Source organism: Apium graveolens, unplaced genomic scaffold, assembly GCF_009905375.1.
Source record: "Apium graveolens cultivar Ventura unplaced genomic scaffold, ASM990537v1 ctg1477, whole genome shotgun sequence".
Taxonomy (NCBI): Eukaryota; Viridiplantae; Streptophyta; class Magnoliopsida; order Apiales; family Apiaceae; genus Apium; species Apium graveolens.
The window spans coordinates 107,685-121,846 of record NW_027417255.1 but is presented as its reverse complement, the minus strand read 5'-3'; the positions used below and the strand labels follow the sequence as shown (position 1 = coordinate 121,846).

At 32.9% G+C, this 14,162-nt stretch overlaps 1 protein-coding gene across 11 annotated transcripts; it reads right to left on the bottom strand.

The window, feature by feature from the left end:
• Positions 1-3,651: 3,651 nt before the first annotated feature.
• On the bottom strand, positions 3,652-6,506 carry LOC141699908 (uncharacterized). 11 transcript variants are annotated; one of them, XR_012566153.1, is made up of 7 exons: positions 6,240-6,506; positions 6,077-6,172; positions 5,726-5,782; positions 4,853-4,962; positions 4,407-4,445; positions 4,193-4,280; positions 3,652-3,909 (listed from the first exon to the last, which is right to left on the bottom strand). XR_012566153.1 is itself a non-coding variant. In XM_074503713.1 (6 exons), the coding sequence occupies exons 1-5, from the start codon at positions 6,275-6,277 to the stop codon at positions 4,217-4,219; spliced, it is 303 nt and encodes a 100-aa protein (XP_074359814.1). In that variant the 5' UTR covers positions 6,278-6,506; the 3' UTR covers positions 3,652-3,909; positions 4,193-4,216. The 11 variants fall into 11 exon arrangements, 1 of the variants encoding a protein (XP_074359814.1); XR_012566150.1 differs by having other exon boundaries at positions 4,853-4,957; XR_012566152.1 differs by having other exon boundaries at positions 4,853-4,957; positions 5,726-5,778.
• Between the last annotated feature and the right edge of the window lie 7,656 nt (positions 6,507-14,162).

Below are 14,162 nucleotides of genomic sequence, written 5' to 3'. Positions count from 1 at the left end.
TGTACTGTCTGGTTCATGAGTGACTAACTTCCGTGACGTTTCTTCAAGCCTTGACCTTGATACTCTTGATTTTCTTCAGACTAAATCCTTGTAATTAATTGATACCCTGACGAGATCTCTGTCACTTGATTAAATCCACAATCTTGATTTATATCACTGAGGCTTGATCAATTTCTTGAGCTTCTTCCAGTGAATTAAGTCTTCAAGTCTGTAGATGAATAATGTTTCTTAACCCTTTGACAGATGTTACTTTGTGAGATCTCTCTGACGATAGATCCACTATTTACTTATTACATTCTTATTTGAGTTGAGTTAAATCCTCGAATATACAAATAGGCTATGCCATATGCCTTTCATGTATGGAGAGGTTTTCGAGAATGTTAGTTACGTCAGCTGAAGAGGGAAGGATTACTGGCTGTAGAATTCATGAGCAAGATCCAGATGTCACAAACCTGCTTTTTGCAGACGGTAGTTTCTTATTTTATAAAGCAACTATGGAGGAGGTTAGAGAAATGAAGCGAGTCTTGCAGAAGTACGAATTGTATTCAGGCCAAACAGTGAATTTTCAGAAATCAGGGATTAATTTCAGTGCTAATTTAAGGGTCGATAAATAAGAGGGGATTAAGAGTGTGATGGGGGTTCATAATGATCTCACCGAGGGTCGGTATCTTGGTCTACCATCGCTTATAGGTCGATCGAAGAAACATGTGTTTAATTTTTTAAAAGATTGGTTATGGAATAAACTTAAGGGGTGGAGTGTGAAATGTCTGTCGAAGGTGGGGAAAGATGTTTTACTCAGAAACGTTGCTCAAGATGTACCTTCTTATATTATGTCGTGCTTCTTATTGCCTAATTGTTATGTAATGAGTTTGAAAGGATGATGAACAGTTTTTGGTGGGGTTCGAATGAAGGAAGTAAGAAAGGAATAAAATGGTTGTCTGGACAAATATGAGCATGTCTAAGGGAGCAGGGGGCTTGGGTTTTAGAGACTTGTTTGGTTTTAATTTGGCTTTGTTATAAAAATATTATTGGATTTTTCTTACTAACCCTAATTCATTAGTTGCCACGGTTTTCAAAGCTCATTATTTCGCTAATAAAAGTCTGTTTGAAGCAAGTCGAGGAGGGGGTGTAAGTTTCATTGGGTCTGGCTTATGGCAGGCTAAGGAAGTTCTTAAGAAATGATTTAAGTGGATACTGGGTAATGGTGAGAATATTAGAATCTTTGAAGGTCCGTGGGTTAGGGGAAAGGAAGATTATATGCTTGATAACACATATGCTGAACTATCAGGTGAAAGGAGAGTGTGTGAGCTATTTGTTCCTGGTGAAAAGAAATGGGATATTTTAAAGGTTAACAATCTCTTTACGAGATGTGATGCCGAAGCTGTCTTGGCTTTATCTATCCCAGTTAATCAAGTTCAAGATCGTATTTGTTGGATGTTCACTAATGATGGTAAGTATTCTATGAAATCAGGTTATAGATTCTGGCATGACAACTTTAGTGAGTGTATTAGAGTTCAGAGCAACCCAGGGTGGGGAAAGATTTGGTCACTGGACATCCCTCACAAAATAAGAGTGTTATCTAGTGTATCTGTAGAAATAACATTCCAGTACGTAATTTATTAAAGGGGAAGGGAATTAAGACAACTATTATATGTCCTCTGTGTATTAATGATGTTGAGCATGTTATGCACTTGTTCCTAGACTATAGCTTTGTGAAGGAATGTTGGAAAGTTCTAGGCTTATAGTTTGATATTTCGACAGTAGAATACTGCTCTGATTGGTTGTTGCAAAAGTTGTTGGAGGTAGATAAGGAGATGTTGGTCAGTATAGCTATGAGATTGTGGGGAATCTGGTCTGCTAGAAATATGAAGGTTTGGTAGAATAAAGTAGTAACTCCGGAAATAGCAGTCCAGTGGAGTTCGAAAGAAGTAACTAAATGGCATGATATGCAGAAGTTGAGAAGGAGTAAAGCTAATGGCAATGTTCAAAGCTATCGGCGGGAAATAATACATTAGAATTTGGAAACCACCGGATGTAGGTAATCTTAAATTGAATGTAGATGCTTCAGTATTTCCGAGGAGGCCTAGTTTTCTATTGGAATGGTGATCAGAGATCATGCTGGAGGTTTCTTCAAGGCTCGAAGTTTATGCAGAAACGATGAGATTTCAGTCTTTGAAGCAGAATTTTGAGAAGTCTTAGAGGCAGTCAGATGGGAAAATTGAGTGTGATTCGATGCTTACGGTTTAAGCTCTTCATAAGGGTACTCTGAATTTTCTTAAAGTAGGGAATTTCCTCGAGGAGTGTAGTACTTTGTTACAGAGTCGCCCGAATATTGATGTCTCGTTTGTTAAAAAGTAAGCTAACATAATAGCCCATATGTTAGCTAGGGTACCTTGTGAGGCTAATTGCTTTATTGATTTTTCTTCTCCTCCACAGTTAGTGTTGGAGAGTATTGTGTATGATGTTTCATCAGTTTGATGCTTCATCAGTTTGAAGCTTCATCAGTTTAATTCAAAAATATTTTACTTTCAAAAGATTTGCTTGCTTAAGATATTCACAAAAATATTAATTGGGAAGAGATATCTCAATTTGTCAAACTTCTTTTTTAAGTTATCAATTGTCTTCAATATCAGATATATGTCATTTTAGGTTGGACGGTCTTACAGATAGATAGAAAAATGCACATAAATACTAATTAGGGGAATTAAGTTTCGTATATAATGAATTATATAAAGACAAAAAAATTAAAATATCTATAAAGAAGAAGAGCATAAATATAAAATAATGTCAAAATGTAAAATTACGATTATATTTTTATAAAAGGATAAAATGTGATGATGTGGTAAAGTTGAAAATAAAAGTTTAAATGTGTAATACACATTCTACCTTGATTAATTTCATGTATTGCATAACTATGCTTTATATTTAAAGTCTATATAAATTTTTTGTAAAGAAAAAAAGCCCATATAAATTTAACAACTTCACATTAAAAAAGGTTAAGTTCAAAAGTAGATCCAAATAGATGCTCAAAACTGGAAGGATAATACATCAACATGAGTTAATTTTATCCGTTCAAGATTCTCTGCCTATGTGATAACTCTCTTCTCTTAACCCTACAATTCGTCTTTACTTTATATGGACATGCTTCATCACAAGCTCAACTGTGAGAAATGATCAAATAAGATGGGATATATATAAGGGCTTGCAATACATAGCATATACTCTGAATATTTTCTTTTTGCTACTTTTTGCATACTAAGGATCAGGTTTCCATAAACAATATGTAACACACCTCAGGATTGCGTCACTCGATATGTATATGCACGATTTAAAGAAAATCCGTGTAAAAATTAATCAACTATTTTTATTAAAGATAATTCAAGTTAAACATACACATTATATAAGCATCCATTAGCACCGAAAAGAATGAATGGTGGTTAATTAATTTAAAAGTTTTCTACCTAAAAATATAAAATGCTTATAACATTAGCAAACAAACCAAAGAAATTTAAGCCCATGTACATAATTATCTTCGATTCTGGATTCATGATTTGTTCTTTCAAGATATGCAAAGCCTAGACTGAAGTAAACCTTAGACCCGCGTGAGAGATTTATTGAGTTGGTCAATCAGCTTGGAAATAAGATCCTAAATAATTCAAAGATCATGACACCACTATTAGTGAAATAATTGAAGAAATTACACATGAGTTTCAACAATTAAACAACACATCGAACCATATTCAATTAAAGGGAAAATAAAAAGCAAATATAGTTTATAAACTAATGGCCTGATATCTCCCATAACCTCGGCTCCAGATATCAGCTTTCAAAAAGGCATTAAAGTTGGCGGGGTCCCCTACTTTGAAAGAGGATCAAGAAGTTCTCGAAAAAAAATTCTACTTTAAGCACCTGTAAAAAAATCAGAAAAAATTAAATATTGAGTAAAAAATAAGGGAAAATTAAATTTGAAAAAAATTGTAGTAAGTGAAATGACATGAACTAATATGTTCAGCTTTTAAAAAGATTAACATGGTTCCATAACATAATTATATATTGTTCGTGATCTTCGATACATTTTACGACAAACTACTATAGAAATTAAGCAGCACGACGAAGGAATATTCAAACCTCAGGAAACGATATAATTAAAGAGAAAATATAATTTATAAACTAATGTCCTGTATTGTATAACCTCGGCTCCAGATGTCTCGAGTATTCAAAAAGGCACCGAAGCCGAATACGGATGATGGGGTTCCCTACTTTGCAATAACTTTAAGCACCTATAAAACAATCAGGAAAAAATGAATTTTGAAGATAAATAAAGTAATCTTCTAACTTCAAGAACTAATATGTCTAGCTATTAAAAACTAAAAGGACCAACGCGTATCCAGAGCACAATTATATACCGTTCTTGATCCTCGACACTTTCTACAACAAACCCCATTCTGCAGAAAAAAAAATCCAATATTATTGAAAAAATATTTAGAAAACAATGTATCTTAATATCAATATACACGTATAAGTGTTTTCTATGTTCGGGTGAATGTAAGAAGCTTGCAAGTGGAATAAAGAATTCCAGACAACTAAGAAGTCATCTGAAGCTAAGGTGAACAACCAATCCAACCATAAATTTTGACATTCTTGATTGCAAATTCTAATGCTAATTTAGAGAGATGCATAAGCTTTATAATTCTGTTCTAAATCGACTAACTAGTGAGGTGGAGCTGAAAGAGGCAACACATCAATGGAAGCACAAAAAATCATTTAAGATCAATGTTAAAATATCAATACCACTAAATTAAAAAAAATCATGAATTAAACAAAGTAACAATCAACCAAGCAGAGGACTTACTTTTTGTTCAAATTATTGGAAAGTGAGCTAATGAAGAAGAAGAGGTCTATGTTCCTTGTTGTGGATGATGATGATAATAGAGCATTATTGTTGGCGATGTAGACACTGAACTAACAAAGAAATTTTAAGAAAGATGGAAAAATTTTTGGATGAAGAACATATTTGAGATAAAAGTTAGAATAACAACAAAAACAAATAATCAAGCATTATTACCATATCTGACATTAAATTTTTTGTGAAGCCTCACCTCAACTTTTTCCGCTGGAGAAGAAATTATATTTGTAAACCATTTGAGGGGATTTGGAAAGTAAGAAGGATCCAGATGAGTACATTTAGTAATAGAATCTTGACTGTATGTGAAGGCAACTATTGCTTCCGCTGCACTTCTAACTATTTGATCCGGTTGCTTCTAAGTACTTAGCGGAAAAATGACATTAATAAATGTATCACTTAAACGTGCTATCGATGATACTCTTTTTTCTAGGATGATTAGTTGTAATAAATTTATAATTGTCTAGTAATTTTGGGTGCACGTAAAATTATTAAAAAAGAGTTGCACTGAATGAATGCATCTTAGAGTACTGAATTAAATGCTATATCGAGTTATATTTTGCACAACCATCTTTTTTTCGCCTACAAAACCACAAATATTTTGGTTGGAGTATATATGGTTAAATTTGTAAGAAATCAATTGTTCATTAGGTGTATAAAGTATGAGGATCCATATAACAAAATCCAAATACAAACATAGCAACAACAACGTTCTAATTACTAATAAATAATTGTAAAATACGCAACCCAAGTAATTCAGGCATGTTAACAATCTCAGTTATTCTAGTTTCTTTAAATTTAAGTTATGGTAAGACTGTTTACCATGTCGAAGTAAACAGTCTGAGCTGAAACAAAGTGAGCTGATTGATAACAACCTGCCTGTCACACAGAGATAGAAACAATTGTCTAGTTATGCCATACAATAACCACTTAATAGAACCAAAAAAACAACAAAACCCAATTAAAGTAGTAAACATGCATAGTAAAAGAAATAAGAACATGAATATTCCAAGTGAAGTGAACAACCATTTCTTAATGTGTTAATATAGCCTAGATTGACACATACAACAACATATAAGCGGAAAATACCGTTACCTTGATTTTCTACGAATTCACTATACACAAGTGTAGCAAAAAAGGTCATATATTGTTGACCAAACAAAATATCCATACCTCTGTAAAAGTACCACAAAGAGTTTATAAATTCAAGCCTTTGAATTATCGTGTCGACATGTATACATACCTTGAATTCGATCCCAATCCTTAAAACTGACAGAAAATGGGTATATCAGAACGAAATATTAAATATGAATTATAAAATTGAGAAGAAACGAACCTGATCGAATGAAAATTTTCCGGTGAATTCCCTCTCATCTCCCAGCAAAGCTTCTATATTTGCAATCTAATACATGAAACTAATGTTTAATTGACCATTGATATGAAATCAATTTAAGTAGGAGGTAAGACCAAAATTGGGAGATAGAAAGCTAAAAGTTAGAGACTGATTGAATTTTTGAGATGAAAATGCCTAAAATCGATCATCTTTACTATTACTAATTACTAAAATTGCCCAAAATATAAGAAAGCTTCAAAATTAGAGAATTTGGTTTGGAGGAAACGTAGGCATGCCACGCCATACACGTGGAATTTTCCTTTATATAGATACCTTTATATATATAAAGATATGTAGATATAGATATAGATTTAGTTATTGATTGATAATTTACAATTCTGAGTTTTGTTAAATTAGTGTATATTATTTATTTTTCTTTGATAAATTGTGTTTTTCGTGTAACGTGTTCTACTTTTCTGGATTTTTTTGGCTCTGATATTACAATAAAAAATTCAATACATTTCATGTTCTCAAAAAATATTTATACATATTTCTGAACTTCATTTCTCGTTACCGGACCGCTTAGTCGAAACACAGAAAATGTCAGACCCCAAAATATTTATAAGTTGGTATCATTTTGTTGGGCCTGCCATTATCGGGTTCAACCGAGATGTCACAGCCCGGATTTTTGTCTATTCCGAATCAGACTCAGCTCGTTTAGCTCAGAATCACCTCGAACTCGGCCAACTTGACTTGGAGAATCAGACTCAGCTCGTTTAGATCAGAATCACCTTGAACTCCACCAACTTGACTTAGATTAAGTTCATATATTGTACAAATAATGAATTATTACTAATCACCTAAATATTGTTATTAAAACATTTTTCTGTTATTTATTAATATTTTTTTATTTAGAATTTTTATATATATTTCTAAATCAAACACTTAGTTGTTTGTAAGTAAATTATCAAATATTGTTATCACGATTTATTTGTCCCTAATTCTATATATTTTCATAAATATTATTAAATAACTTGTAATTTATAGAAAATAAATTTAATAAATACATCAAAACATATTAAAATTACAACATAATAATATAAGAAGTAATGTATAATTTTTAAAGTTATGAATGTCTAAATTTTTAAAATAAAATTAAATATGTTCATAAAACTGTAGTTGACAAGTAAAATGATATAAACTAAAAATCAAATGTAGAGTATGAGCGTGTATATCATTTTAAAATGATGAGTAGTATTTGATTTTGAAGTAACCGGTGAAATTATTAATTATACTTTAAGGTTGATCGATTAAAAAATAGGAAAATATTAATTTCAGAGCAACTTTTTAATTTTCAGAGCAGAAAATGGTGAAAAGACAAAAACGGCCCATATGAAAGCACGTAAACAACCCTTGAAAAAAAAAATCAATGCGAGGGTAATTTGGTATTTCTTTATTTTTTTGGCTCTAAAAATAAAAAAACGCTCTCAAAATAACATTTTCGAAAACATGTCTACAAATTATCAATGGTTCATTATGCTACATTCAAACTCGGCTCGAATTCAGCACATCTCGATTGTTCGTGAGCAAACTCGTGTTTAACTCAAATTTTAACAAATCATTTTTGAACATCACTTTTTTTTTCTCTTATTAAATTAAACTCGACTTGTTTAATAAATAAATTAAGCCCGATTTCGTTCGGTTCTTTTTCGAACATGATGAGAATACCAATATAACATAAACCAAAAATATATTTAACCTAAATTAGAAAATAAAAATAAAAAATTGATACAAATCATGATTTTAAAGATCCCCGATTTTAATGATTGATCTCTGATTAATCCTCTGAAAGTCACGTAATCGACTAGAGTTGCGAAATCTGATTAATCCTTATGTATTTTTCTTGATCGGTATATTGCAAATAAATTATTAAATATAATATAATATGATAAATATATATTAACTTATAAATTATTACTGAAATAAGGTATAAAGTCAAATATAATTTAAATAATAAAATGCATCCGATTTTTCTTTCAATTAATCCTTCCGATTAATACCCGATTCTTCAATTGATATTAAATCAGTACCTCGAACCATCTTTTTCAATTCCCATTTTTATAACATTGGTACAAATAGATATGGACAAGTTAGGGTGATCGCGGTGCAGGCAGTACGATTTTTTACCGAAACCGCTAACCAACCCGTATATGCGGTTTTCTTAAATTCTCAATCCGCAACCGTACCGTAAAATTCTAGACCCATATAAATCGTACCACGGAAATGCGGTGCGATTCACTGTAATTTACACATTCGATTAACTATTTAAATTTATACTAAATCCAAATATGAATTATTACAAAAAATTAAAATTAATAAAAAAACTTGCATGAATCTTCATAAGACATCATTATAATATATATATATATGTATATATATATGTATATATATATAAAGAAAATAGCGGGCCACCAGGAGCTAGCATGAATCTTCTGTTTCTCATTATTTATCCCTCAATACTATTCATCAAATAAATAATTACATTATAAATCATAAATCTTCACTATTCAGATTAATTGGTGATTTCATTTGTGTTGGAAAATTTTATTGAAACGGAGAAAAAATTGTAGGAACGTTTGTAAGTTGAGGATGTGCTGCAACTATTTCATAACATTCCCATTTGTCAAATGGCTTATTCATCTTCTTGAAATACAATCCTTAAGCTTAAATTATCTAAATTAAACGACAAATTATGCATATTAATAATATTTTAAATTAGTTCCGCTTGCACAATGTCTCCTAGCTTGATTCTTGGCACAGTGCCATTTTTTAGTGCTCTCTTCAATGATGTCTAATGTGAGTTAAGAGCAACTTTTGAACGAGGTTCGACATGAGGATTCTCAGAAGTGACACACCAATTTTTTGCATAATCCTCATGAATTTGCCCCCATAAATTATTCTGATTCGAATATCGACCGGTAATTGGATCAACAGATTGTCGAGCCCACGAAATGCATAATTGTAAATCTTCGGAAGGCAATTAGTACCCATTATATATATATATATGAAAGAAATTAAGATTGAGAAGTTAAGAATATGAGTACAATAAAATTTTGTGTAAAAAATGAAGGCATGAGAAGTCAGATTTATAAGTAAAAATGTTACTGTTCAAAAATCGGAATGTTACACTTCAACGTTAGTATTACTGTTTGTAGTCGTTCTGATTAATTTGCCTAGTTAATAGTGTAAATGTGGTGGACCCCTCCAATTGCTGGCCATCAGTTGCTCCATCAGTTATTAAAGTTTGAGTTGCTGAATCAAAACTCAATTAATAATTGATGCTCCAAAAAAGTGACCGGTGCGTGTGACTAGTACATTAGTCCATTAATAGAGTCGCTGAATCAACTAACGAACATGCTTTGGTGCAAATGCTCTAAAAGCTTTGTCTACAAACATGTTAGTCATTTAAATTTTGAGTCCAAAGGCAGGGGTCTCTGAATCAGGCCTCAAGGGTGAAATCTGCATGGGGATCTCACTACTCTCAGAAGGGTCCTCCTCTGTGTCTGAACTAACATATACAGGCTCCTCTAGAGAGGGCGGAATAGGGTCCACAAGGGTACCAGTCAAGCTAATCTCTGAGTCTGAGTCACTACCACTACTAGGATCCTAAGAGAAAACACAAAACAGCAACCAAGAAATAATGTTAGGGTTAAATAAAGCTTCCAGCTAACTCACACCCTAACTCTAGTTTCCACTTTACCAATCAACATTTTCTTAGACTATACCTAATAGTCTAACTCAACTCTACATGAGTCGAACTCTCTCGCGATATAGATATATTCCCAAAATACCCCTTTTTAAAACCTAACTTGTCTCAGGGACTAGATCCTGTAGCTCTGATACCAACTTGTGACGCCCTCAATCTCGGGGTTAGGAAATGAGGACTCACACACCTCTATTCTAATAATTAAATATGCATAAACCCCGATTAACTACTAACAGGATCAACAGGATAAAATATGAGACAAGATTACAACTACCAATCATAAAATATAACTTACAAACCCAAAATACTATTAAATAAACAATATCAATTCCGGCTGGAAACCGACAGAAAACCCATTGTATCTTTATACACCTCTTTCTAGGCGCGAGCTCACTCATACAAACCACTACCTGCTCTGGCAACCGGAAGCCCTCAACACGGTAGGGACCACCAGGTACGCTCTTACGAGCAGTGCGCCTAAGCCTGGCCATCTTCTTGCTTAACTGCCATGGTTAGATTAAGACAAAACAAATGAGTATAAAACTCAGAAAGTAACTATATAGCAGTTCTACAATATTAAATCTCAATATACTTTGAACAAACTAGGGCATTCTACTTTAACTAATCTAGGTGACAGATTTCCATTTTTTTTTTTGGAATAAGGAAAGGTATCTGAAGAATAGTAGGGCTTTCAAGAAACAAGGCTCGAAACAGGACGAAAGCCGACATTCATCACAAATCATTATAGGATCAAAATAAATCTTTCGATAGAGGAAAGCAACAGTATTTCAAGATATAGAATCATTCATATGATCAACAATTTCAAGAATCAGGGTTCTCGAGCTTTAAGCTCCACAATAACATAATCAACTCTTTTCAAAGCATTATAAACCATTTTCATTTCCAAAAATCAATTTACTGAATAAAAGTTTCAGTTCCCTTTTTAAATAATCATTTAGAACCCTTGATTGGATCACTTTATCTTTCCATTTCATTATATACGGGTGATCAGCCCGTATCGACCTCCATTCCGGTCTTTAAGATACCAATCGGCATAATTTCAGCCTTAAATTGGGCTAGTCCCACTAGCCTCTTACCACGACTGGACTAGTCCCACTAGCCTCTTATGTCTCAATCCAATCCATCAGGAATTCATTTGGAAAACCTTGAGTTGAAAAAACAAATAGGTTTTCTAAAATCCATTTTATCATTACCAAGTATTTGAAATCATTCGGACTCTTTCAAGTCGAAACTCATTCTTAAATCAGATTTTAAAGAAAAAAGGTTCAGGGAGTGAATCAAAGATACGCAAGGAACAATTTACAAGAATTTTGTATCAGGGATAACAAGGCACTAAATTTGAAGGATCATCAATAACTTAGGGATCAATAGGGTGATCAAGAGAACACGGTATCATTAAACAGAGTTAACCAAAATAATCAATAGGTTCAATATGATTCATGGCATTATAGGTAACTTGAACAGAAAGGCAGATTATCAAAGGGTGAATTCAATAGGATTATCAATAACACGTTATCAAGAACAAGGGTACTTCAAATCAATATCAAGGTTTCATAAAGCAAGGGTTTTATACTTTAATAGTTCAATACTCTACATGGTATGAACAACATTTCCTTTATAATCATTTACACAAGTAATCAGAGTTACTTGCCTGAAATTGCTTTCCTGAGGGTTGAACTACTGCCACCTAGTAAATCCTTTCCTTTCCTAGTCTGAATGCCCTCACGCTCCGAATCTACAATAAAACCAAAAATCTTAATTAGATTCCCAACTCTCGTTCCCGGAACGATCACTCTATACGATAACTCGATTATATCTTTGACTCGAACATACGAATGTAGCTTATACATATAAGCACATAACACTTAGCACATAGCATAATCCTTATATACCTAGCAATCAAAGCGTACTCGCTTGACCTTGGCTATGTCTCAATTCACACTAACACGACTCTCTTTTACGAGTACAAGACCCATTTACAACCAAACATTTACGTATGCACTATCACTTATATCAATCAACTTAATTTCCTTTTATTTTGCTCCTTAATTCGAACCATACATACAAAACACATTCACATATATTCAATTTCAATCTCACACATTCATGCACAACTAATGAAATTCACAAGATTCATTTATTCACTTTTAGCCTTATCCTTTTTAATCAAAAATTCGAATTATAACCACGTTAAGGGCCAAAATCAACTTCTTTTAATCATCAAAAATTCGAATACAACACTACTTGATCTTTATCATGCATCTAACTCTTACTTAGAAATTCAATCCACTTAATTCACCTTTTTATTCCTAAGAATCCATTCGGATTTTTCCATAAATCAACATACAAGAATGGATTTTAACATGCAAGGCAATACATCACATTTCCCACTTATGCAAAACCCACAAAACCAAATTTTCCTTCTTAATTAGCAAAAAGCCGAAGCAAAAACTCACATGCAAATCCTCAATTTTTGATTTTCTAAGCAACAATCACATGCACACATTCATTTTCTTCCTAACACAATCAATGGAATCATTTAATCAAGCAGACACTTGAATTTCATCAAAGAAGCAAAAACCCTTTTCTAAATTTTCAAGAAATCATAGCATGCAACACTAAAATCCAACGATCACATCATGGAAAATCCACCGGCTCTCCTTTGGATCATGGCCGGTGGTGGTCGAACTTGAGAGAGTCCATAACGGATCTCTTCTCGAGTGTATGACCTCCAATCACGCTTAAATTCACTCTCTTAGTTATGCTTCAAGAAATTGTTTTTCTTAAACACAATCATAGTGATCACTTCAACAAAACCTTTATAATCACTTACATGCAAGTAAGAATCGAAGTATATACCAAGAATAACAACTAATGGAAGCAATATCTCGGTGTTTGAGTGTGTTTTAATGGTTGCATGCGAGTGAGAGAGGTGAGAGATGAGAGAGCCGAGAGGGAGTGAGCGAGAGTGTTCGAGAGAGAGAGGAGAGAAAAGGAAGAGAGAAAAGAGTGGGTGCACGGAAAAGAAGAAGAAAATGGGGGAGGAAGGAGTATTTTATACTCTACCAAAATTAAGGGCAAAATAGTAATTCAATAATTCCTTTTTGACTTGCACTTTCTTTCTCTTTTTACTTAAATGCAACGAAATTCAAAATAAAAATATTTCTCTCTCGGAAAGATGAAATTGTCTTGAATAAAAATCTTTAACACGTAGGTCTCGAAATTAGCTTTTTATCCATTACTCATAATAAGAAATTGAGTGAACGGTTGATTTTATATGAATTTCGCAAACTTGCTTTAATAAATATATTTTCCACATAAAATCAATTAAAAATGCAAAGATCCACAATCAAATTCACTTATTATTTTTAAAAAGTCTCTAAGGTCTTTACGAGGATAACAGAACAAATCCCATATTTTTATCCTTCTCGGATGATTTTATAAAAATGCGCGAAGGTTAATTAAACCTTTACGTAAATCATGTAATTCCTTTAAAATTCACAAAATTGACACAGAACACATAGTCATGCACACAGTCAAGCAATCACACATATATAGTCACATAACGACTCAGGTCTGATCATAGAATCTATCCCTCTTTAATCTTTATCATCTTTTACGCGTACCGGGTCACGTTCAGCCTGACGGCCCGACGCTCAGCGTTTCGATTACGCTTCTCATTATCTTTGTCAATCAACACGTCTCTTAAGACGAAATACTTTATTCATTCACTTCACATATAATTCACATTTTATATTATTTAATTCCATATTAGGACGGGTTCCGTTCTACCTGACGGCCCGACACCAAGCTTAACTTCTAAGCTGACTCTTTAAATTGGAACGTTTTTATCCACGATCCTTAACTCTAGTATACATATAAGACAAATAATCACCACTTAATCTCATCACATAACACATACTTTACTTTCTTAATTACGACGAAAAAAATTCTCGGTCGTTACAACATATAACCGGAACCGAGCCATTTAAATTGGTTCGGTTTTTTGTTTTTCGGTTTCGGTTTAGAATCGGTTTTATTCGGATCGATTTGACCGGTTTTCCCCGGTTTTGGTTCAGTTTCGGTTTTAATCCGGTTTTTTCTCTATCCTGCTCCTTTTTACAGAAGACAAGCCTTAC